General features: G+C 50.0%; 1 protein-coding gene across 1 annotated transcript in view; it reads left to right on the top strand.

Annotated features, from left to right (window-relative positions):
• The first annotated feature begins 6976 nt into the window (after nt 1-6976).
• ANKRD13C (ankyrin repeat domain 13C) overlaps nt 6977-26848 on the top strand; it is a 30985-nt gene continuing 11113 nt past the window's right edge. The window contains exons 1-6 of the mRNA XM_069738268.1: nt 6977-7459; nt 19753-19794; nt 21510-21614; nt 25907-25992; nt 26075-26120; nt 26513-26579. Coding sequence (XP_069594369.1) covers nt 7159-7459; nt 19753-19794; nt 21510-21614; nt 25907-25992; nt 26075-26120; nt 26513-26579 — 647 coding nt within the window. The 5' untranslated portion in view covers nt 6977-7158. The remainder of the gene's footprint in view (nt 7460-19752; nt 19795-21509; nt 21615-25906; nt 25993-26074; nt 26121-26512; nt 26580-26848) is intronic.

The following is a 26848-nucleotide window of genomic DNA, read 5'->3' as shown; positions in this document are numbered from 1 at the left end:
ATGCTGATGACGGGGTTTACAGTGCTTTATGCTGATTCATATGGCTCCAGGAGAGCAGCGTCCAAAGTCTCCACCTGCATCATGTGTCACATAGCAATAATGCACTAATGAGGTAATTATGGATAATTATGGATGTTATATAATTAGGGACCTCCAGACTCAGCATCGGCTGCCCCTCGGCATGTAATATTGCCCCTCACATTGGCACATAAGAGGTGCCCCTATCAGCTATAGTCGTATACATGCTGTGCTGCCAGGATGGACAGAGCACTTGATGACGTAAAAGGAATCTGCCAGCAGGATTTCCCCTCCAGCCATATATACAGCATTCACATGTGCAGGAGCTAGCTCAGAGACTGGTCCATTACTGAGAAACCAGAGCTTGAATTGATATGCAAAATTATCCCTTTAGGCCATGGGAGGGGGTGGGGAATCCGCCTGCGATGTCTTCTTCTGTGGTCATTCTAGGTTAATGTTCAGAATAAGCCGTCATGTGTGTGCATGAGGAATAACACAATTACTGGCCATTTTATTTCCTGCTCTTCTGTCTCTATGTAGCACATGTTGAGAAGCAGCAGCATGGAGGACAAAATACAGCAGTACTGAGTAGTATAGATGTGAATCCAGCTCTAGGATGAAATAAACACTAACTAGAAAGGAGCAACATGGTGAACATTATACAGCAATGCTGAGTAGTGTAGTTATGAATCTAGCAATTAGGTGAGATAAACACTTACTAGAAAACAGCAGCATGGAGAATGATATACATGATTACTGAACCGTGTAGCTGTGAATCCAGTTATGGGTTGAAATAAACACTTACTAGAAAGCGGCAACATAGGGGACATTATACAGCAATACTGAGTAGTGAAGCTATGAATCTACCACTTAGATGAGATAAACACTCACTAGAAAAAGGCAGCATGGATGACATTATACTTCAGTACTGAGCAATGTAGTTTTCAATTCAGGACTGAAGTAAGATAAAAACTTACTAGAAAACAGCAGCATGGAGAACATTATACAACAGTAATGAACAGTGTAGCTGTGAATCCTGCTATGGGGCGAAATAAACACTTACTAGAAAAGAGCAACATGGTGAACATTATTCAGCAGTACTGAGTAGTGTAGCTGTGGATCCATTTCTGGGAATAAGTTACTTACTAGCAGCATGGAGGTCATTATACAGCAGTACTGAGCAGTATAGACGTAAATACATCACTGGACAAAAATAAACACTTACTATAAAGCAGCAACACAGACAACATTATTCAGCAGTACTAAGCAGTCTAGCTGTTAATCCAGCTCTAGGGTGAGATAAAACACTTACTTGAAAACAGCAACATAATCTGTGTCTCTTCCACTCTGCTCATCCTTCATCCTCCTCCCATATCCATAGACGTCATTAAACAGCTGCAGTTTAACCCCTCAGTGATTTGGCAATCCATCTTGCTTTGACTAAGACATGTTTTAGCTGTTTTTTGTAGTGGATGACAAGTTCAGGAGGCAGCGGGGTGGTGGGGGGAGAAGAGGCTCCTAAGTGTAGAAAGTAGTGGATTTCTCTGATAAGATATATTACAAAGTTTTCTTGATTTATGCAAATGTCTATGACCATTTAATGCATGCGGACATATTGCTTCATCCGAACCTCTCTGTGGGCACAACTGCTGTGCCACCATAATTACCCAGGGCTGTGACTCAGGCATTCATGTATTGAGATGCACCAATGTGTAATGATTGTGGCAGCAATGAATAAGAGAATAAAAGGGATTGGCAGCTGTCGCCTTTATAATGTCAGACCTGATGGTTTTATCTGGACAGTCCAGTGAGATCGGCGGTATATCGCACACCTGAGATACCGCCAAACAGATGCGGCTCAGGTAATAATGCATGCACATACACTGTATGTATGATGGACAGCACACGCAGCCGGTGAAAACAGCCGCAGGGACAATCATTAATCATCTTCATAATCTTTATGGCCATGATACTTTGCAAGGTTTTCCAGGAATGCACATTGATAGAAGACACTTACAATGGTTGGGTTCATCCTCTGGATCCCAGCATCAGCAGAACAGAGGTGATGCAGATCTTGCGGATCATTGGGGATCCTGGGGTTGGACCCTCACAGATCATACATTTATGTCCTATTAATCATCAGCAATGTCCCAGACACTTTGATGGGTAAATCTGGTGAAATTCATAGTTAAAAAAAGAAAAATAATGAAAGGGTTTGTCTGAACCCTGCAAAAATGTGCCCAAAGGAATGGGACTAATTTAAATAAGGAAAAAAGCGATACTTAACAGTCCGAACCTCCGCCGATCCAGGTCAGTTCTACCGATGGACCAGAAAAGTCCTGACTGCGGAGGCCACTGATTGGCTGTAGAGTTCTGCAAAATCAAATCACTGACTTGTAATTTCTGCAAGTGAAAATGGAGAGACCTAAGGATTAGAGGGGATGATCGGCGTCGTGTTGGTGACGGGGAGCAGGGCACATCATGCACCTTGGTTAGTGTGAAGGATTTTTTCCTGGGTGATTATTTCATTGACTTCAGCAGCTCTGATTCATTTCCGTTTATCTGCGGCACTTGTCACTTTATATCTTACTATATACTTTCTTATCAGTAATTTATTATTATTCAGCCACATCCATTCTCTCATCTATTTTCTTGGTATCATTCATTTATAAATCAATTATAATAATTTATTAGTCAGTTTATCACAAATATGTTGTGACACAAGAAAGTATCATATTAACTACTGGTGTTCATTAATTATTTCTATTGGAAAATTATGTTCCCTTTTATATAACTGACATCTTTCTTTGGCCTGTGTATCCTCCACCTGTTTTTAACTTTTTTCTCTGTGTCTTAATATATATTTTTTATTGTGTTGCCTTATTGTGATAAATAAACTCACTCTTTTGTATTAGTTTTTTCATCTTTTCTTTCTATTATTGACATTTTTTTCATTGGTTTAGTGACTCCTGCATTGAGCAAGGAGTTGAACATGATGACCCTGGAGGTCACTGCCAAATCTAACATTCTAGGATTCTATGTATACAGCAGACTTGGTGTCTCTTATGTGATGTATACAGCAGACTTGGTGTATCCTCTGTGATATATACAGCAGTCTCTGTGTGCCCTATGTGATAAATACAGCAGTCTATGTGTTTCCTATGCAATGTACTATATATACAACAGTCTCAGTGTATCATTTGTGATGTACAAAGCCGTCTCGGTGTCTCATATGTGATGTATAAAGCAGTCTCCTATGTGATGTATACAGCATATTTACCCATCACTGTCTTCTATCGTTTCCTGCGCGGCTCCGCACCTCCACTGCATCATGTGACCACAGCTCTTATTGGATCTTACCTCGGACTGTTAGTTCCTCATTTAATATATGGAAAGTCTATGAGAGCTGGTCACACAAACAATGTTGGGGCCGGCTAGTTACAACTGTGGTCACAAAATCCAGGAGAGTAATGAAGTGGCGCTGGAAATGGCAGAAGACATCAAGCAATAAGTATTTTAATGCAGGCCCTGTACATACATTACTGATATCTAACGGACAGTGAAATAAAACATTATGTTGGCGTCATCCTGTAAATATTTCAAGTTGCAGAACATTGAAGTTTATTAATATTAAGCAGATATAATCTTCTGAACCGTACAGTGCTGCAGAATATGTTGGAGCTATATAAAATTATTATTATTATAGAAGATAATATCATGATATTAACATTTGTAGATATCTATATGGCATGGAATACGCTACCAATGCTCATAGTACAATACTCTGACATTTGGTGCCCGTGTGTGTCATTACAGATGGCATTCTCTCTCCGATTCCAGGAGCCCCGTGTATTCTTCTGCCTCAGTAAACTCCTCCGTTGTCTTTTGATGGGGGCAGAATAAAAGGTTTGCAGAAGCTGCCGCCTGTTGCCATCTGCTGCTTACCCAGCGTTGCCACCTTCTCTTCTTGTGCCTCGTGCTATCTCACTGTTTGCACATACACAGCACTGACACCTGCCTGTGCCCGCTGTCAACTGCCTTTCTTAGTTGTTTGATTGCCTACATATTCTGGCTTCTTTTTATGCCAATTTTCTTCAAAGCCATTTATGCTGCTATTTTCCCATTTTGCTGTCATATTGCACCCTAGGCTGTAGCATTGACCGACCTTTTACTTCTTAAGGAAGCGGCCATTTTTAATTTTTGCTTTTTTATTTTTTCTTCTTTTTCTAAAAGCCATCACTTTTTTTTTAATTTTTCCATCACCATACCTGTATGAAGGCTTGTTTTGCGGGATGAGTTGTAGTTTTGATTGACATAATATATTTTACCATATAATGTCCTGAAAAAAATGTGGGGGAATATGCAATTCCACCCGTGTTTTGGGGTTTAGTTTGTGCAGAAAAAAATGACCAAGTAACAAGGTTCTCCAGGTCAATCCGATAATGGCAATACCACATTTGTATATTTTAGTGTTTAGAAATGGCAGCCTATAATCTGTTGTCATCCCAGTAATGGGTAAATGTTAGTAGTTTTCCCATGATCTGGAACTTTTGGAGGTCAGCTATGGACAAACCTGGAAAGCTTCGGGGCATGAGCCATGTATCAAATACAGGTCCCCCTGGCACAAAACGCAGGTGCCCCAGACATATATATAGCCTTCTCTTGTCAAGCCCACCCTCCAAGCCCAAGGATGGTTAGAAGCTGCCTATGATCGTTGGGTGCCCAAAGGGAAAGCACTGTTAATTTTGGCCGATCAAGATCAGATCCACCTGAGGGGATATAGTAAGGTCACTTGAGTACCCTGCCATTTTGGAATCAAAAGGGAAACTTCTAGGGAAAAATCAGGAACTTTGATGTGAAGGGGCAATGAGACGTACGGTGCTTCTCACAAAATTAGAATATCATCAAAAAGTTAATTTATTTCAGTTCTTCAATACAAAAAGTGAAACTCAGACGAGCAGAAGTTTGCCATCAAAGCAACCTGGGCTTCCATAACCCCTCAGCAGTGCCACAGGCTGACCGCCTCCATGCCACGCCGCATTGATGCAGTAATTGATGCAAAAGGAGCCACAACCAAGTACTAAGTGCATTTACTGAACACACATTTCAGTAGGCCGACATTTCGGATTTTAAAATCATTTTTCAAGCTGGCGTGATAAAGTATTCTAATTTACGGAAATAATGACTTTTGGGTTTTCATTGGTTGTAAGCCATAATCATCAACATTAAGAGAAATAAACATGTGAAATAGATCACTCTGTGTGTAATGACTCTATAGAATATAGGAGTTTCACTTTTTGTATTGAAGAACTGAAATATATTCACTTTTTGATGATATTCTAATTGAGTGAGAAGCTCCTGTAGTAGCAGATGGGTAACTAGTGCAGCGACTTGCACAAGGTGGAGGCTTCAGTTAAGCGGCTGGACAGTAGTAAGACAATGGCTGCCGCATTCAGGACGGACTGACGAGTTTAGTAGGAGGGAGAGCGATCAGTAGAGAGTTGCAGTAGTCCAGACGATAATGAATAAGAGCGACAGAATTTTTGCAGAGTCAAAAGTGAGAAAAGTGCAGATTCTGGAGACGGTGCGGGGTATACTCGTTGCTCGGGTTTTCCAGAGCACGCTCGGGTGATCGAGTATTTGTGACTGCTCGGAGATTTACTTTTCATAGCCTCAGCTGAATGATTTACGGCTGCTAGACAGCTTGGATACATGTGGGGGTTCCCGAGCAACCAGGCAACCCCCACATGTACTCAGGTTGGGTAGCAGCTGTAAATCATGCAGCTGAGGCTACGAAAACTAAATCTCCGAGCAGTCACAAATACACGGAGACCACCCGAGCACAATGCTACTCGCTCATCACTAGCGGGGACTCGTCACAAGTTTAGTATTGCTGTAACAGTTCTCATATGGAGAATCTTGTTTTAAGGTCATTTTTACCGCAAAATAAACGCTAAAGTATCCAAACCCAAATAAAAATTAGCGGAATCATGTCTCTTTCTTGATCGCGCCGCCCTTGGAACATTTTTCCCGTTTTTTTCAGTCCAATATATAATACAATATCGTCAGTCTTAAGTTCAGCGCGTCCGGCAGTATGGCTACGTTCACATTTGCGTTGTGTGTTGCGTCGGCGACGCAACGCACAACGCATGCAAAAACGCATTGTTTTGTGACGCATGCGTCCATTTTTGGCTTGATTTTGGACGCAAAAAAAAGCAACTTGCAGCGTCCTCTGCGCCCTGACGCTTGCGCCAGAAATGACGCATGCATCACAAAACGCAAGACAACGCATGTCCATGCGCCCCATGTTAAATATAGGGGCGCATGCGTCGCCGCGGCTGCACCCGACGCAACGCTAGTGTGAACGTAGCCTAAACGAGCCTCACACGGCTGCAGGGACGGAAGGAAAGGAGCGCAGACAATGAAATGTCCCCCAGTGCTACGGGGGTCAATGAGCCTTCAGCGACACCCAGGGCCACCGGCCCAGCAGCCGCCATGTCCTGAGGGGCCGGAGAGGGACAATATGTTCAACCACTTATCAGCGTCTGCACCGGCATCCGAATAATGGAAAGGAAGCTGTGGCTCCAGAGCACGCAGGGGCCCATGCTTCTTATTCCAACCAATCAGATCACTGCTTTCATTTTCAAAGCTGTGTTAGAAGAGCTGGAATCTGATTGGTTGCTATGGCACGTTTGGTTTAGGGCACATTATGATGGCCGCCTGTCATCTTTTGGCTCTAAATGATACTAAAAGCTCAGCAGATCTGGTGTGCACCGGAATATAAACAGTACACAGCGTCAATAACCGCCAGTGACCATTATAACAGCCTATGACGTCAGTAAATTGCGACCGCCCACCCCGGTAAAGAGAGAGCGCAGACTGCGCATGCCTATTACGTCACTAACATGCGTCCACCCCCCTCGAACTCGCTGTGGGAGAAGACTGCGCAGGCGCGGCCGCCGCTCCTTACGTCACTGCGTGTAGTCGCCGCCCACCGATGTAGCTGAGTTGTCGGTGCCGCGGGTGTTTCGTCGCTGAGGAGGATGCGCGGTGTTCGCTGTCGGACATCCCGGGTGTGAGCCGCATGTTCGGGGCCGCCCTGGTTCTTGGCCCTTGGTTTTCCCCGTCCTCGCCGTTCCAATGACCGGGGAGAAGATCCGCTCCCTCCGCCGGGACCACAAGCCGAGCAAGGATGAGGAGCTGCTGGAGCCGGACGAGGAGGCGACGGCCGGGGGCACCTTCACCCGCAAGAACCGGAACAGCAGGAGCTTCAGCAACCACCGACTGATCCGCGCCCCCTCCAACCCGGCCATAGCCCCCGGGGACGGGGAGGCCAAGCCCGGCACCTGCCACCCGGTGCACGAGTGCGTGTACAAGGGCGACATCCGCCGCCTGTCCTCCCTCATCCGGAGCCACAGCATCGGCCAGAAGGACAACCACGGTCAGTGCCGCCGCTGCTGCAGAACCTCTCAGGGCAGTCACGGGGGGAGGGAGGAGAGGCTGTCAGTGACTGAGGATGGGGGGTCGTAGCTGTCAGTGACTGAGGATGGGGGGTCGTAGCTGTCAGTGACTGGGGATGGGGGGGTCGTAGCTGTCAGTGACTGAGGATGGGGGGTCGTAGCTGTCAGTGACTGAGGATGGGGGGATCGTAGCTGTCAGTGACTGGGGATGGGGGGTCGTAGCTGTCAGTGACTGAGGATGGGGGGTCGTAGCTGTCAGTGACTGAGGATGGGGGAGGGGGTCGTAGCTGTCAGTGACTGAGGATGGGGGGTCGTAGCTGTCAGTGACTGAGGATGGGGGGGTCGTAGCTGTCAGTGACTGGGGATGGGGGGGTCGTAGCTGTCAGTGACTGAGGATGGGGGGGTCGTAGCTGTCAGTGACTGAGGATGGGGGGGTCGTAGCTGTCAGTGACTGAGGATGGGGGGGTCGTAGCTGTCAGTGACTGAGGATGGGGGGGTCGTAGCTGTCAGTGACTGAGGATGGGGGGATCGTAGCTGTCAGTGACTGAGGATGGGGGGGTCGTAGCTGTCAGTGACTGAGGATGGGGGGGTCGTAGCTGTCAGTGACTGAGGATGGGGGGGTCGTAGCTGTCAGTGACTGGGGATGGGGGGGTCGTAGCTGTCAGTGACTGAGGATGGGGGAGGGGGTCGTAGCTGTCAGTGACTGAGGATGGGGGAGGGGGTCGTAGCTGTCAGTGACTGAGGATGGGGGAGGGGGTCGTAGCTGTCAGTGACTGAGGATGGGGGGGTCGTAGCTGTCAGTGACTGAGGATGGGGGGGTCGTAGCTGTCAGTGACTGAGGATGGGGGGGTCGTAGCTGTCAGTGACTGAGGATGGGGGGGTCGTAGCTGTCAGTGACTGAGGATGGGGGGGTCGTAGCTGTCAGTGACTGAGGATGGGGGGGTCGTAGCTGTCAGTGACTGAGGATGGGGGGGTCGTAGCTGTCAGTGACTGAGGATGGGGGGGTCGTAGCTGTCAGTGACTGAGGATGGGGGGGTCGTAGCTGTCAGTGACTGAGGATGGGGGGGTCGTAGCTGTCAGTGACTGAGGATGGGGGGGTCGTAGCTGTCAGTGACTGAGGATGGGGGAGTCGTAGCTGTCAGTGACTGAGGATGGGGGGGTCGTAGCTGTCAGTGACTGAGGATGGGGGGTCGTAGCTGTCAGTGACTGAGGATGGGAGGGTCGTAGCTGTCAGTGACTGGGGATGGGGGGGTCGTAGCTGTCAGTGACTGAGGATGGGGGGGTCGTAGCTGTCAGTGACTGAGGATGGGGGAGGGGGTCGTAGCTGTCAGTGACTGAGGATGGGGGAGGGGGTCGTAGCTGTCAGTGACTGAGGATGGGGGGGTCGTAGCTGTCAGTGACTGAGGATGGGGGGGTCGTAGCTGTCAGTGACTGAGGATGGGGGGGTCGTAGCTGTCAGTGACTGGGGATGGGGGGGTCGTAGCTGTCAGTGACTGAGGATGGGGGAGGGGGTCGTAGCTGTCAGTGACTGAGGATGGGGGGGATCGTAGCTGTCAGTGACTGAGGATGGGGGGTCGTAGCTGTCAGTGACTGGGGATGGGGGGGTCGTAGCTGTCAGTGACTGAGGATGGGGGGGTCGTAGCTGTCAGTGACTGAGGATGGGGGGGTCGTAGCTGTCAGTGACTGGGGATGGGGGGGTCGTAGCTGTCAGTGACTGAGGATGGGGGGGTCGTAGCTGTCAGTGACTGAGGATGGGGGGGTCGTTGCTGTCAGTGACTGAGGATGGGGGGGGGGTCGTAGCTGTCAGTGACAGAAGTAGGAATGTCAGCAGCCGAAGCTGCTGCAAACATCTTGGGACAGAGCAGTCAGTTGTGAGGGCCAGAGCTGTCAGTCTCTTAAGGTTACAGTTGTCAGTTAAGAGGCAGGTGTGGAGCTGTCACTCACGGTGGGATATGAGCTGTCAATCATTCAGGGTTAGCGATGTCGGGTCGGCGTTGCACGGCCTCTTCGATAAAAGCTGTGGGTTATGGGGTCTGATCTCTCGGTTATGGGGTCTGATCTCTCGGTTATGGGGTCTGATCTCTCGGTTATGGGGTCTGATCTGTCGGTTATGGGGTCTGATCTGTCAGTCACAGGGGTGAGGAGGTTTCAGACTGCCTTTCTGTTGTTCATGTTTGTGGGCGCCCAGGTTCACAGTCGGTCATTTACGTCGGGGGCCTGAGATGCTGCTTGTTTGTTCATTTTTTGGGGGTCAGAGATGCTGAACAGTCAATCATTTGTTGGGTGGGGGGCAGATCTGTCAGTCCTATTGGCTGCAGAGCTGTTGGGTCAGTGATATCCGCCGCGGGGGTCTGAGCTGCCAGTTATAGGGACTTCTGGAGCCGTCATTCACATCCGCTCCAGAAATGTCAGTAGCTGTTGATAGTTTGGACGGGGGGCTGCTGATTTCTGTCAGCTGCTCCTCACGTAGAGACGTGACTTCCACCTTGTGCTGGTGACAACGGCTGGAGAGTCAGAGGTCTCTGAGACAGAGGATGATTGGAGTTGTTATCCCAACATCCGCCAGGTCATCTGATGCCTCCTGTAATGAGACCCGGCCGCATGTTCCTCCTTCCCTCAGGTATTGATATTCTGTCTGTCGCTGTAGTAACCTCTAGGTCATTTCCTGCCCCCAGCATTGAGAACAGCTGAGGATGATGGGGGTTGCTGTGTAGGTCTCCTCCTTTCTTTGGTAAGGTGTGATTTGTGCACAGTCCTTGGCTATTAGTACCGCACGGATCAATAATTAGAGGGACATAGCATTGTTTGGTCCCCATTTCCATCTCTGTGTTAGCTGCGTGTTATTCCGTGGTGCTCATCACTAGCTGCAGCCGTCCTTTAGCCAATTTGTGGCAGAGGATGTCCATCCCGTGCTTCCTTTGCTGGGTGTGGGGGTCCGGAGTGGGTGGGATTGCACAGCCAGCATCCGCCTCTAACTGCAGTGACCAGAGCTAGCTCTGATCACTGCTAATTAACAGTTTAAATGCCACTGTCAATCTGTGATAGCAACATTTAAGTGGTGCGATTCCTGGAGGTGGATCCATTCTGTTGCCAATCACCCCGGCTCTCTGTGACACAATCACGAGGCTCCCATGGATCACCATGGCAGCCAGAGGATATCTGTAGTAATAGTTTTTAAAAATACTAGAAAACTAAAAAAAAAAAGTTTCAATCAGATCCCTTTTCCCAATGCAAGAAAAAAAAACCCCATTTGGTGTCGACGCATTGACAAAAGTCCAATCTAGCAAAATCTAAGATTGTTTATGTAAAGGTCATAAAAAAAATTCCAAACTGCCCAATTACAAAAAAAAATATCCTCCACTCCATTAATATGCGATAAATAGCAATCAAAATGGTATCAGGAATAACTCGTCACAAGAAAGCAATAAACTCCAAAGCTTCATCAACAGAAAAATTAAGAGAAGTTTGGGTCTTAGAAGACAACAGCACAAAGGAAAAGCTTATTTTTATTGCCAAAACCCTGGATGTTTTGTCTCCGCCCACTTGACTCTTCTGTTCTTTGATTCATCTCTGTGTTCTGTTGCTTGTGAGGAGCGAGCCGGTCCCCGTGATCGGTGATTAGGCTGCGCACCTCTCTAGACAGGTTCCCTTTAAGCATGTTGTGAATGAGACTTTTCTGGCAGCTTTCCCGATTTCTCAGACATTTATTGGATTATTGGGTACATTTTACATATATCAAGTTCTGCTGCTGTTTCAGGAAAATGGCTAAGTCTTCCGTGCTGCTGCTGCCCGCTCCTGTGAGCTCCTTCCCGCCGGTGCCATGAGCTGCTGCTGCCCTCTCTTGTGAGCTCCTTCCCGCTGGTGCCGTGAGCTGCTGTTGCCCGCTGTTTTGAGCTCCTTCCTGCCGGTGCCTTGAGCTGCCTGCTCCTGAGAGCTCCTTCTCGCCTGTGCAGTGAGCCGCTGCCCTCTCTTGTGAGCTCTTTCCTGCCGGTGCCGTGAGCTGCTGCTGCCCGTTCTTGTGAGCTCTTTCCTGCCAATGCTGTAGGCTGCTGCTGCCCGTTCTTGTGAGCTCCTTCCCGCCAATACTGTGGGCTGCTGCTGCCCGTTCTTGTGAGCTCCTTCCCGCCAAAGCTGTGGGCTGCTGCTGCCCGTTCTTGTGAGCTCCTTCCCGCCAATGCTGTAGGCTGCTGCTGCCCGTTCTTGTGAGCTCCTTCCCGCCAATGCTGTAGGCTGCTGCTGCCCGTTCTTGTGAGCTCCTTCCCGCCAATGCTGTAGGCTGCTGCTGCCCGTTCTTGTGAGCTCCTTCCCGCCGGTGCTGTGGGCTGCTGCTGCCCGCTTCTGTGATCTCCTTCCCGCCAATGCTGTGGGCTGCTGCTGCTCATTTTTGTGAGCTCCTTCCCGCCAATGCTGTGAGCTGCTGCTGCCCGTTCTTGTGCGCTCCTTCCCGCCAATGCTGTGGGCTGCTGCTGCCCGTTCTTGTGAGCTCCTTCCCGCCAATGCTGTAGGCTGCTGCTGCCCGTTCTTGTGAGCTCCTTCCCGCCAATGCTGTAGGCTGCTGCTGCCCGTTCTTGTGAGCTCCTTCCTGCCGGTGCCGTGAGCTGCTGCTGCCCGCTCCTGTGAGCTCCTTCCTGCCGGTGCCGTGAGCTGCTGCTGCCCGCTCCTGTGAGCTCCTTCCTGCCGGTGCCGTGAGCTGCTGCTGCCCGCTCCTGTGAGCTCCTTCCTGCCGGTGCCATGAGCTGCTGCTGCCCGCTCCTGTGAGCTCCTTCCTGCCGGTGCCATGAGCTGCTGCTGCCCGCTCCTGTGAGCTCCTTCCCGCCGGTGCCATGAGCTGCTGCTGCCCGCTCCTGTGAGCTCCTTCCCGCCGGTGCCGTAAGCTGCTGCCCGCTCCTGTGAGCTCCTTCCTGCCGGTGCCGTGAGCTGCTTCTGCCCGCTCCTGTGAGCTGCTGCCCTCTGACATGATTACCATGAGACATTATTTGATTTTTATTTTGTAAGTAGAGCAGTGGGGAAAACGTAGCGACACATGGCAGCCATTGCCGGGTTTGTGATAGCGGCTGTCTGCACGGGCACATAGTGCGCTCTTTAGTGATATGCCTGATACAACCTTGGCAGGCGCTCTCTTTGTGATGGACCCGATACGGCGGGTTTTGTTCTGCTGTGACCTGATGTGGGGGTGATACGGCGCAGTCTGACTTTGTACATTTGACGCTTCTCCGTTCTTGGTGTTTGGAGGTGGCAGCAAAGTAAAATGTCCAAGATGTCAAGCTAAATGTAATGGCTAAAGGAGGTGGTCTCCTGGATTACACAACTAATGGCCTACTCTTTGGGGCAGACCCCCAACACTCTATTTGATTTTGCTTTAAATTATTATGATCTCCGCTGCAGAGGATTCCTGTCCATCCCCTGATGTCGGCCGCGTAAAGAGGATCTGCAGCAGTTACAGGTGGTTTTCTTTTGCATCTGTTGCATACATAGAAATAGTGGGAAGTGTCAGGAAAGCATCCGGGGATTGGAAGCTCGTCCGGCCCCCGCAGGTAAAAGTACAACCGCTGCTATGGGAATGGCCGCCAGACAGAGTGCCGCAGCGCTGAACCCGACACACCCCTATGTTGAGATATGTGACATGTAGTGGTGTGGCGGGGGCAGGGATTCAGTCGTTGCATTGATGGATCACACCGTTATTCACTCCTTACTGAAATGGCTGATAACAGCGAACAGTAGAATACACAATTTCCATTTGCTTCAGTGTTGTATGTAAAATCTTGCTTTCACGTTAGTTCTATATTGGCGGAACCTGCTGATTTTTGGCTTAAACGTGCAAATATTATCTATGGGGGTCTTTCAACTTTGCCCCTGTCAGGGGAGATCGCAGAGCAGCTTGTACGGATGTCAGGACACCTCTTGGCGCCGCTTATCTCCATAGCAAACAACCAATTGCACAGATTTAACAGCTGATGATGTCTGGGGGAGAATAGGATCTGGAATCCCTGTTCTGCATGAGATCAGCGGCCGCCGGGGGGCACTAGTCTGATCCGAGATTGGTTGTGAAGCGTGTATGTAGTGGGGGAAAATAAGTATTCGATACTCTGCCGATTTTGCAAGTTTTCCCACCTACAAGAATGGAGCGGTCTGTAATTTTTATCGTAGGTACACTTCACCTGTGAGAGACAGAATCTAAAAATAATAAACAGGAAATCACATTGTAGGATTTTTACATAATTTATTTGTATTTTGTGGCATGAAATAAGTATTTGATACAATAGAAAAACAGAACTTAATATTTGGTGCAGAAACCTTTGTTTGCCGTTACCGAGGTCAGACGTTTCCTGTAGTTCTTGACCAGGTTTGCACACACTGCAGCAGGGATATTGGCCCCCTCCTCCATACAGATCTTCTCCAGATCTTCCAGGTTTCGCGGCTGTCTCTGGGCAACATTGAGTTTCTATTGGGTTCAGGTCTGAGGGCTGACTAGGCCACTCCAGGACCTTGAAATGCTTCTTACGGAGCCGCTCCTTAGTTGCCCTTGCTGTGTTTTTTCGGGTCATTGTCATGCTGGAAGATCCAGCCACGACCCATCTTCAATGCTCTTACTGTGGGTAGGAGGTTGTTGGCCAAAATCTCTACGTTACCCCATCCATCCTCCCTTCAAAACGGTGCAGTCGTCTTGTCACCTCTGCAGAAAAGCGCCCCCCCCCCCCAAAGTATGCTGTTTCTCCCACTATGCTTCACGGTTGGGACGGTGTTCTTGGGTTATACTCGTCATTCTTCCTCCTCCATCCTTTGACAGCTCTTTGGTCTTGGCCATGGTGGAGAGGTTGGGATGTGACTGATTGTGTGGACAAGTGTCTTTTATGCAGGTGACGAGATAAAACAGATGCAATTAATACAGGTAATGAGTGCAGAGTAGGAGGCTTCTTACAGAAAAGCTAACAGGTCTGTGTGAGCCAGAATTCTTGCTGATCGGTCGGTGATCAAATACGGTACTTATTTAATGCAATAAAATGCAAATCAATTATGTAAAAATCCTATAATGTGATTTTCTGTGTTTTTTTTTTTTTTTTTTTTAGATACCTATGATAAAAATTACAGACCTCTCCACTCTTTGTTGGAGAGAATTCTTGCAAAATCAGCAGAGTATCAAATTCTTATTTTCTTCTCTGTATTTCACAGTCCATGTAGCAGAACGGAGCCCACCAGAAGCACAGCTGACCCCATAGGAAATTGTAGGATCTGTCACTTGTTGAGACCCCTTTGGTCACTGCACAGAGATTTCCTATTGGAGAAGGAGTGGGATAACCCAACTTCACAATCTGGCCACACACCGGTTCTGTTCGTACTGTGTAACTACGTAGTCGCATGGGTCTGCTTAGGAGTTGTACACACGGCAGGTAGGGGAACACTTGGCTGGCCTCGGCTCTTCCCAGCTGTTGGCAGGGGTGTTGTGAGACTTGGGGCCATCATCTTCTTTAGTCAGAATTGACCCTTGTTATAGGTCTGGGGCATTTATGACGCGTCGGCAGGCTCCATTGCACGCTGTTAGGAATGGCGGGGTAGCCACGCAGATGCAGCCCTCCATTCATTTCAGGATAGGCTCAAAGATGATGCTGAACACTATCATCTGCATAGAAATTGGTAATTTTTTCCCTATCCGATGCAGCCACTAGGGGGAGCCGCACAACGTTGCTGAATACTTGTATGTGCAGAGCTCCCTCTAGTGGTGGCTGCAGGATTTCTCATTTCCATGTGTGTTCGGGGCACTTATTATAACGCCGCTCTGGGGTCCGTCCATCGCTGGATTCCAGTAACGTTCAGCCCCTTCCTATGATTGATGTATTTAATGCCTTATTTCTAGATATCAGGATTAGTCACAGCCTTTTTCTATCCTCTGCTGTTTTGTCAAACCCTTCTGTTCATTCAAGGCTTTGCTCTCCAGGCCGCGCTCCCACGTTCCCATTCAATCTTTGCTGCTAATTTTATCTGCTGGCCGCATTACAGAAAGTATTAGAGGTTTATTTATGTATTGCTTTAGCTAATTAAGTTGTTGGGGGTTGTAGTACCCTCGAGAGAATCCGGCCGTTAGCGCCTGCAAAAGTCAATCGCTGCAAGTTTCCCATGGGGAATATTCCAGATTAAGACAGATTAAGATGTACGGCCGCCCGCAGTGTTACAGCACAGGAAGTGATCAGAGCGCGGTGCGGCCAAAGTCACACGTCAGGGATGTCACAACGAGAAGTAAATGATGACTTGCGCCATAGAGCAGCAGCCTGGAGTCAGCTGCTGCAGAACTACAACTCCCAGCAGACGTGAGCATGCCAGCTGCTGCAGAACTACAACTCCCAGCAGACGTGAGCATGCCTGCTGCTGCAGAACTACAACTCCCAGCAGACGTGAGCATGCCTGCTGCTGCAGAACTACAACTCCCAGCAGACGTGAGCATGCCAGCTGCTGCAGAACTACAACTCCCAGCAGACGTGAGCATGCCAGCTGCTGCAGAACTACAGCTCCCAGCAGACGTGAGCATGCCTGCTGCTGCAGAACTACAACTCCCAGCAGACGTGAGCATGCCAGCTGCTGCAGAACTACAACTCCCAGCAGACGTGAGCATGCCAGCTACTGCAGAACTACAACTCCCAGCAGACGTGAGCATGCCTGCTGCTGCAGAACTACAACTCCCAGCAGACGTGAGCATGCCAGCTGCTGCAGAACTACAACTCCCAGCAGACGTGAGCATGCCAGCTGCTGCAGAACTACAACTCCCAGCAGACGTGAGCATGCCAGCTGCTGCAGAACTACAACTCCCAGCAGACGTGAGCATGCCTGCTGCTGCAGAACTACAACTCCCAGCAGACGTGAGCATGCCAGCTGCTGCAGAACTACAACTCCCAGTAGACGTGAGTATGCCAGCTGCTGCAGAACTACAACTCCCAGCAGACGTGAGCATGCCAGCTGCTGCAGAACTACAACTCCCAGCAGACGTGAGCATGCCAGCTGCTGCAGAACTACAACTCCCAGCAGACGTGAGCATGCCAGCTGCTGCAGAACTACAGCTCCCAGCAGACGTGAGCATGCCAGCTGCTGCAGAACTACAACTCCCAGCAGACGTGAGCATGCCAGCTGCTGCAGAACTACAACTCCCAGCAGACGTGAGCATGCCAGCTGCTGCAGAACTACAACTCCCAGCAGACGTGAGCATGCCAGCTGCTGCAGAACTACAACTCCCAGCAGACGTGAGCATGCCAGCTGCTGCAGAACTACAACTCCCAGTATGCCCAGATGACCTGCGGCCAGGTTTTACCAGTTGCTCTAAAGCTGTAAACCTACAACTCCTGGCTGTGCATGCTGGGGATTGTAGTTTTCTGACTGTCGCAGAGCTTTGTCCCTTGTCTCCGGTGCTGAGGACCTTTTTGGGCCCTTGCAGACACCGTATTCTCAGTAATACCGTAATTACCGCACTGCTGCCGCCCCGTCCATGCGCTGCACTTTTTGTTTTCCCCACTCTCGACCCTTTTATAATCTGTGGTACAGTGGTGGACCGCCCCTTTAATGAGCCCGTTTCGCCACCATAGAAGGCCCCGTTCTGCGCGCTGATTGCATCTTGTTTTCGCGATTACATCGTCAACGTCTTAATTTCCTGCACCTAAAATATTCATATAAAACTCTGTTTAAAGTTTTATCAGGGTAAGTTGCGTGTTTGCTGCCCCAGATCTGTCAGCCGCAATCTGCCGCTCGTCCTCGCCGGCTTTCATGCTTCCTTCAGTAACATTTTCTCGTTTCCTTTTTAAGTGGTGACCCATTAAAGGGGATGTGCGCTGACACGTCGCCGTCACAGGAGACCAGAGAGCTCGTTAGTCCCATAATATACGTTATCGAGGTGACAATGGAAATGAGTCTATTTCTCTACAGCAGTGCCCTCCCCCAGACTACAACTCCCAACATGTCCCTCTGTCCTGTACAGGCTGCTGCCCCCACACTACAACTCCCAACATGTGCTACTGTCCCGTACAGGCTGCCCCCAACACTACAACTCCCAACATGTGCTACTGTCCCGTAAGGCTGCCCCCAACACTACAACTCCCAACATGTCCTGCTGTCCCGTACAAGCTGCCCCCCACACTACAACTCCCAACATGTCCTGCTGTCCCGTGCAGGCTGCTGCCCCCACACTACAACTCCCAACATGTCCTGTTGTCCCATACAGGCTGCCCTCCAGACTACAACTCCCAACATGTCCCTCTGTCCCGTACAGGCTGCTGCCCCCACACTACAACTCCCAACATGTGCTACTGTCCCGTACAGGCTGCTGCCCCCCACACTACAACTCCCAACATGTCCTGCTGTCCCGTACAGGCTGCTGCCCCCACACTACAACTCCCAACATGTGCTACTGTCCCGTACAGGCTGCTGCCCCCCACACTACAACTCCCAACATGTCCTGCTGTCCCGTACAGGCTGCCCCCAACACTACAACTCCCAACATGTGCTATGTCCCATACAGGCTGCCCCAACACTACAACTCCCAACATGTCCTGCTGTCCCGTGCAGGCTGCTGCCCCCACACTACAACTCCCAACATGTCCTGTTGTCCCATACAGGCTGCCCTCCAGACTACAACTCCCAACATGTCCCTCTGTCCCGTACAGGCTGCTGCCCCCACACTACAACTCCCAACATGTGCTACTGTCCCGTACAGGCTGCTGCCCCCCACACTACAACTCCCAACATGTCCTGCTGTCCCGTACAGGCTGCTGCCCCCACACTACAACTCCCAACATGTGCTACTGTCCCGTACAGGCTGCTGCCCCCCACACTACAACTCCCAACATGTCCTGCTGTCCCGTACAGGCTGCTGCCCCCACACTACAACTCCCAACATGTGCTACTGTCCCGTACAGGCTGCTGCCCCCCACACTACAACTCCCAACATGTCCTGCTGTCCCGTACAGGCTGCCCCCAACACTACAACTCCCAACATGTGCTATGTCCCGTACAGGCTGCCCCCAACACTACAACTTCCAACATGTCCTGCTGTCCTGTACAGGCTGCCCTCCGAACTATGACTCCCATCATGTCCTGCTGTCCCGTACAGGTTGCTTCCCCCACACTACAACTCCCAACATGTCCTGCTGTCCTGTACAGGCTTCTCTCCAGACTACAACTCCCACCATGTGCTGCTGTCCCGTACAGGCTGCTGCCCTCCACACTACAACTTCCAACATGTCCCTCTGTCCTGTACTGGCTGCCCCCCCACACTACAACTCCCAACATGTCCTGCTGTCCCATACAGGCTGCCCTCCAGACTACAACTCCCAACATGTGCTACTGTCCCATACAGGCTTCTCTCCAGACTACAACTCCCAACATGTCCCTCTGTCCTGTACAGGCTGCCCCCAACACTACAACTCCCAACATGTCCTGCTGTCCCGTACAGGCTGCCCCCCACACTACAACTCCCAACATGTCCTGTTGTCCCGTACAGGCTGCCCCCCACACTACAACTCCCAACATGTCCTGTTGTCCCGTACAGGCTTCTCTCCACACTACAACTCCCAACATGTAGGCTATCCTGTAGATCCCTGATGTGACGTCTTCCAGCGGCAAAGCGGTGTACAGGTCGGACTCTCTGCAGCACGTCGGCCATTTTCAGACACTTACAGCAAGCAGAGTTTTTGGAAATAATGAGAAACACGATGTACATTGTGCGATGATGAACTTTTAGGCTCCTTGGTGTTTTCTTGCAGTGTTCACGCGTCGCTAACCTTCCCCCCAGAGAGAACCGTTGTGGCCGCACGGCGGTCGTTGGACCCTCGAATGTCTCCCTGAAGCGTTGGCCACATTCACATCGATACAAAGTATCATTTATTGCCCACTAAATGCATTCATCACCTCGCAGTGGAATAGATGAATGTGTGATCACCAGGGGTGGCCCCCTTGGGTGCTGGGGACCCCCTGTGTGAGCATGTGCGGCCACCTCTGGGGACCCCCGGTGTGAGCATGTGCGGCCACCTCTGGGGACCCCCGGTGTGAGCATGTGCGGCCACCGCTGGGGACCCCCAGTGTGAGCATGTGCGGCCACCGCTGGGGACCCCCAGTGTGAGCATGTGCGGCCACCGCTCCATTCACTTCTGCAGGACATATCTCCACATGCGCACTATCGCTCCATTCGTGTAGGGAGGTTTCTCTGCCCGTGGGGGGCGCTCATTTGGTTACCCCCGTCTGCCTCCCCATCACCACTGCGGTGACTGCAGCTGACGTGTCTCTTCTTTTCTCCTTCCAGGTAATACCCCGCTGCACCTTGCTGTGATGTTGGGCAATAAAGGTACGTGCCGATATAGACACTAGACCGTGGCATTCTCTCCTCCCTGTGGCTTTGTATGTGTTGCAGAACTACAATCCCCATCCTCCATCTGTCAGGACTTGCTGGAAGTTGTACTTTTGCAACCACTGCTGCGGGGGAAGACGCTTCCTAGGGGTGTAAGAATAATCCTGTATTGTAAGTGTCGATGCCAATCCTGGAGTGTGGCGTATTGGACAGAGCTGCTTTCCGCAGCAGCGCCACCCCTGCCTGTAGGTTGTGTCTGGTATTGCAGCTCAGATCTATTATAGTGAATGGAGCTGAGGTTCAGTACCGGACACAAGCTATGGACGGGGGCGAAGAAGACTTAACTAATAACAGGTTCATACAAGGTCATGGCGTGCGGCCCCAGGATGTGCTGATTCAGTAGGGATTTGGGGGGTGGAGGTAGCGGCGTCGCTCTCGGGATGCTCCTTACCTGCAGTGACCGCAGACTTTACCCCCGAACCGTGTCCCTAAATAGTTTACACATTAACTTCTGTGATGGCCTCCTGTCCGAAGCGCTGCCTTCTTTATCAGAGATTTCTGCTTCTTTCTCCACATATGAGCCACTTTTCCTTTTATCCCTGTCTCCCAATTCATCAATTACTCTGAAAACCGAATCAGTTCAGTTTTGGGTCAAAACAAGAGAAGTTGGCAGCTTACTGAGTGACGAGAATACAGCTGCTTGCCAAAGTCTATGGAGAAGAGGTTTGGGTAGTAGAATAGAGTAAATCGAGAGGCATGCACACGCAGAAAGATCATGTTGTAGCTTTCTAGTAATTGTTTCTCTATTCTCATTCTCGGTTCACAGCTGCACTGCTCAGTACTTCTATATAAAGTCCTCAATACTGCTGCTTTCTAGTAAGTGTTTATTTTGCCTGAGAGCTGGATTCACGGCTACACTTCTCAGCACTGATGTATACTGTCCTCCATGATGCTGCTTTCTAGTAAGTGTATTCTTACCTCAGTGCTAGATTCACAGCTACACTACTCAGTACTGGTGTATAATATCCTCCATGCTGCTGGTTTATAGTAAGTGTATTATCTCGCCCCCTAGTGCTGGAATCACAGCTACACTAATCAGCACTGATGTATAATATCCTCGATGCTAATGATTATGTGATACATAGAGACAGGAGAGCAGGAATCCCTCCTCTGTGTGTCGTGTATGGGAGACTTCATAGTCTACACTCACTAGCTCAGAGACAACTGAAAGTTGGTGATAAGGCCTCCAGAGGGAAAACTGGTGAAACGTGTGCAACGGCCATATCATGGTCACAAATGGTGTTATCCCCTATGTATACACATCTGACTCATCCAAGTATCCAGAATGCTTTGCTGTATTAGTCTATACATGTATTTTCATGATCTGAGCATATTTTTAAATATATGCACTTCATCTATTAAAAAAAAAGTCAAAGTGGACAATCCCTTTAAATGAGAATAATCTCCATGGCCGCTGGGGGGAGCTGTGCAGCTTGATTTTTACTGTGCACTGAAGCAGACTGCAGAGAGCTCCCCCTAGTGGTGGCCAGAATCTTAGTGAACAATGGACCTGAGTGGGTCAGCAGAGGGTTTAAGAAATACTCTGAAACTAATTTACGCTGAGTTTTGTTACATTTGGAAATGAATAATCTAGAGGAGCAATGATAAGGAAGAAAAAATGTCTAAATCTATATGTCTTCCACTTTTTGCAGAGTGCGCTCATCTGCTGCTGGCGCACCACGCTCCGGTGAAGGTGAAGAATGCGCAGGGCTGGAGCCCGCTGGCTGAGGCCATCAGCTATGGGGACAGACAGATGAGTAAGTGGCCCCCTGTGTTTCCTCCTTACAGGACGCCCTCACTGTGAGGTCCAGAGACAAGATCAGCATGAAATGTAGTGATATAGCTATATACTGTCTGCTGCCCCGGCACAGCTACACCGCGGGGATCATACACTGGTCATATAGCTATATACTGTCTGCTGCCCCCGGGCACAGCTACACTGCGGGGATTACACACTGTGGATATAGCTATATACTGTCCGCTGCTCCCGGGCACAGCTACACCGCGGGGGATCATACACTGGTCATATAGCTATATACTGTCTGCTGCCCCGGGCACAGCTACACTGCGGGGATTACACACTGTGGATATAGCTATATACTGTCCGCTGCCCCAGGCACAGCTACACCCGGAGATCACACACGGGGGATATTGCTATATACCGTCCGCTGCCCCGGGCACAGCTACACTGCGGGGATTACACACTGTGGATATAGCTATATACTGTCCGCTGCCCCCGGGCACAGCTACACCCGGAGATCACACACGGGGGATATTGCTATATACTGTCTGCTGCCCCCGGGCACAGCTACACCCGGAGATCACACACGGGGGATATTGCTATATACTGTCCGCTGCCCCCGGGCACAGCTACACTGCGGGGATTACACACTGTGGATATAGCTATATACTGTCCGCTGCCCCCGGGCACAGCTACACCGCGGGGATCATACACTGGTCATATAGCTATATACTGTCTGCTGCCCCCGGGCACAGCTACACCCGGAGATCACACACTGGTCATATAGCTATGTACTGTCTGCTGCCCCGGGCACAGCTACACCCGGAGATCACACACTGGGGATATTGCTATATACTGTCCGCTGCCCCCGGGCACAGCTACACCCGGAGATCACACACGGGGGATATAGCTATATATTGTCCGCTGCCCCGGGCACAGCTACACCCGGAGATCACACACGGGGGATATAGCTATATACTGTCCGCTGCCCCAGGCACAGCTACACCGCGGGGATCACACACTGGGGATATAGCTATATACTGTCCGCTGCCCCGGGCACAGCTACACCGCGGGGATCACACACTGGGGATATAGCTATATACTGTCCGCTGCCCCCGGGCACAGCTACACCCAGAGATCACACACGGGGGATATAGCTATATACTGTCCGCTGCCCCAGGCACAGCTACACCGCGGGGATCACACACTGGGGATATAGCTATATACTGTCCGCTGCCCTGGGCACAGCTACACTGCGGGGATTACACACTGTGGATATAGCTATCTACTGTCTGCTGCCCCCGGCACAGCTACACCCGGAGATCACACACTGGGGATATAGCTATATACTGTCCGCTGCCCCGGGCACAGCTACACCCGGAGATCAAACACTGTGGATATAGCTATATACTGTCCGCTGCCCCCGGGCACAGCTACACCGTGGGGATCACACACTGGGTATATAGCTATATACTGTCCGCTGCCCCCGGGCACAGCTACACTAAACTAAAAAATCATATTATACATTATCATCACAGGAGGAGTTATCTGGGACAGGCTGGTAATGTCACTGTGAAGGGGTGGTGTCATGGATTCACACCGTGACTGTCAGCAGTACGTCACGATTGGGGTGACCTTTGGCCAGCCCACGGCTATCACATGTGCAGGGAGCTTATCTTGGTTATCCCTCCACTGCTGCAATGTGATGAAAACACAAACAAGGGTATTGACCTCTCAATTTACCGCAGGGGCTTATTTTAGTTATCCCACTGCTCTGCAATATAAGGCTACTTTCACACTAGCGTTAACTGCAATCCGTCACAATGCGTCGTTTTGCAGAAAAAAATGCATCCTGCAAAAGTGCTTGCAGGATGCGTTTTTTTCCCCATAGACTTGTATTGACGACGCATTGCGACAGATTGCCACACGTCGCATCCGTCGTGCGACGGATGCGTCGTGCTTTGGTGGACCGTCGGGAGCAAAAAACGCTACATGTAACGTTTTTTGCTCCGGACGGACCGCTTTTTCCGACCGCGCATACGCGGCCGGAACTCCGCCCCCACCTCCCCGCACCTCCCAATGGGGCAGCGGATGCGCCGGAGAAATTCATCCGCTGCCTCCGTTGTGCAGTGCGTTAAACGCTAGCGTCGGAATCTCTGCCCGACGCATTGCGACGGGGAGATTCCGATGCTAGTGTGAAAGTAGCCTAACACGAACTGCAGGGATTTATGTATATCCCGCTTTACAGTTCTGCTTGAAAACTTGCAGCTCTCTGGCCCCCCTCCCTTACCCTCAGGTCAGATTAGGTACTGCACCTAGGGTAATTATTCGCCAGAAAGGCTGCCTGCTCTGTACTGGCTATTGGGCACGCTGCACAAGGGCGTTATAACTACTCCCACTCAGGCAGGAACAATAATTATCAACGCCGCCGTCGCTACAACAACTCCCAAAAGCGCAGGACATGGTATGCCGCCACCAGCTTTGATTAACGGTTCCGAAGCTAACCCAAAACAAAAGCGTTATTCCCTTCAGAAGACTTGGGGTACGTTTTAGAGCAGGAGAATGAAGCTAGTATTTTAAATATTTTACTCCATAAAGATCAGGCAGTGTTTATAAAAAGGTATATAAAGATGTTACAATATGAGACAAAGTATGTATGTACAAAGCAATTATAAAATAACATGGATTAAAGAAGAAAGATAAAACTCACGTGCTCAGATCATCTCAGGCAACCATGCTGGTAGGCGGAGCACCAAATGTCCCAATTCATGAGATAAGACCTGCTGTAACAGCTCAGGCAAGACTCAAGGTTGGGTTAAGTACAGTCACTTATACCTGCAGGCTTGTGACATCACTAAAGGGGTTGAGTTAACATCGCCCTCCCCTCTCCTCAGCTGTACAGTTTTCTCCAACAATTTGTATAACTCTCATATCTTCGATCGAGAATCTGGCAGAGTCATAACACACACATCCATCTTGCATTAAAATTAGCTCTCTATTGATACCAAATTCGTCCTAGTTGTTCCACATGGTTCCGGAGAAATCCGTACTTTTTACTTGTTGCGTTTAGCTGCTACTGGTTACAGTGGTTGACAGATCTACCGATGGAAGTTAGCAATATATACTTATTATTTTTCTAGCCCAAATCGGTGGCCCAATATCTTACTATAATAGAACAAAGAACCTCCTGTCTTTTGAGACAGATCAGACCAGTTTCAGCTGGAGCTGGAGGGAGATTTGTGCATCTACAAGCGCAATAAAAATTCTTGTGAGGGGGCCATGAGGGATTTGGGATCCACATATACACATCTCTGCCACCAGAAACAGAGAGAAGGGGGGTCAGACCCCATAATATGTGTGCTAACAGGGACAACTAAAAAATCATATTATACATTATCATCACAGGTGGAGTTATATGAGATGGGCTGGTGATGTCACTGTGAAGGGGAGGAGTTATATGGGATGGGCTGGTGGTGCCACTGTGAAGGGGAGGAGTTATATGGGACGGGCTGGTGATGTCACTGTGAAGGGTAGGAGTTATATGGGATGGGCTGGTGATGTCACTGTGAAGGGGAGGAGTTATATGGGACGGGCTGGTGATGTCACTGTGAAGGGTAGGAGTTATATGGGATGGGCTGGTGGTGCCACTGTGAAGGGGAGGAGTTATCTGGGACAGCCTGTTGATGTCACTGTGAAGGGGAGGAGCTACATGGGATGGTGATGTCACTGTGAAGGGGAGGAGTTATATGGGATGGGCTAGTGATGCCATTGTGAAGGGGAAGAGTTATATGGGATGGGCTCGTGATGTCACTGTGAAGGGGAGGAGCTATATGGGACGGGCTGATGATGTGACTGTGAAGGGGAGGAGTTATATGGGATGGGCTGGTGGTGCCACTGTGAAGGGGAGGAGTTATCTGGGACAGCCTGTTGATGTCACTGTGAAGGGGAGGAGCTACATGGGATGGGATGGTGATGTCACTGTGAAGGGGAGGAGTTATATGGGATGGGCTAGTGATGCCATTGTGAAGGGGAGAAGTTATATGGGATGGGCTCGTGATGTCACTGAAGGGGAGGAGCTATATGGGACGGGCTGATGATGTGACTGTGAAGGGGAGGAGTTATATGGGATGGGCTGGTGATGTCACCGTGAAGAGGAGGAGTTATCTGGGACGGGGTCTTAATCTCTATTCACGACAGATGAGGGCTGATGCTTTATAGGGGCCGCTGAGATATAAAATGGGTTATTACGGTAAATCCCTACAATAATCCTGTCTGACGCTCTGTCCCTTTAATGTTCTTCTCTTTCAGTCACTGCGCTATTGAGAAAACTGAAGCAGCAATCCAGGGAAAGTGTGGAGGAGAAGCGACCTCGCCTGCTAAATGCCCTTAAAGAGGTAACGTGCCGATCGCGGGCCGCGGCGTAGCACGGCGTCTGTGTGCCGGCTGGTGTAACCCGCTCGTTCTCTCTGCTTACAGCTCGGAGACTTCTACCTGGAGCTTCACTGGGATTTTCAAAGTTGGGGTAGGTGGTGAGAGACGTCCTGCGAGCGGCCCCTGCCCCGAGGGTGAGACCCTCCTCTCTTCTGTCTGGAGGTCCCGGCACTACCTTGCATTTCACACACAGTCTATTGATTGGCTCTCTGTGTAATCCTCTATTCCTCCTGTGGAGGCGCTGCAGGGAAGATGAACACTTACTGCCAGACACCTGCACTGATCCCGGGTGATGGAAGCTCTTTACAGCAGAGCTCCCCCTCAAATATTTCTTATTAAACTCGATGTAATTGCCGTACGTTTTCTCTTTTAATGTCCGGAGTCCTGTAGTATTAGTAGCGGGGGAGAACGGAGGGTGTGTTTGCCCCTCGTGCGGCCCGCTCGGGCCCCGTATATTCACGTGCCTTGTCTGTCTCCATCCAGTGCCTTTACTGTCCCGTATCCTGCCTTCTGATGCCTGCAAGATCTATAAACAAGGTATTAATATCAGGTGGGTGCCATCGCGTCGGCCCGGATCCCGCAGGTACTTCCAGCAATGCAATAAGTGGCGTCCTGTGGATTGTAACATCGTTATTAAAGGGACATCCCTATTCTAAGGATCGGTGATCGGCAGAGGTGTAATGTCCCCGCGTGCGTGTGTGACCACTGCCCCCCCGTCTACGGGGACGGCGTCATACATAGACCATGAGAATAGACCCAAAGAAAAAAGTCCAAGCGAAGGTCAAAGCAAAATAGGACAATACAAAATTAAGGTTACAA

This window comes from Ranitomeya imitator, chromosome 8, assembly GCF_032444005.1.
Source record: "Ranitomeya imitator isolate aRanImi1 chromosome 8, aRanImi1.pri, whole genome shotgun sequence".
Classification (NCBI taxonomy): domain Eukaryota; kingdom Metazoa; phylum Chordata; class Amphibia; order Anura; family Dendrobatidae; genus Ranitomeya; species Ranitomeya imitator.
Note: the sequence above shows the minus strand (reverse complement) of the source record. Positions and strands in the feature narration are given on the sequence as shown.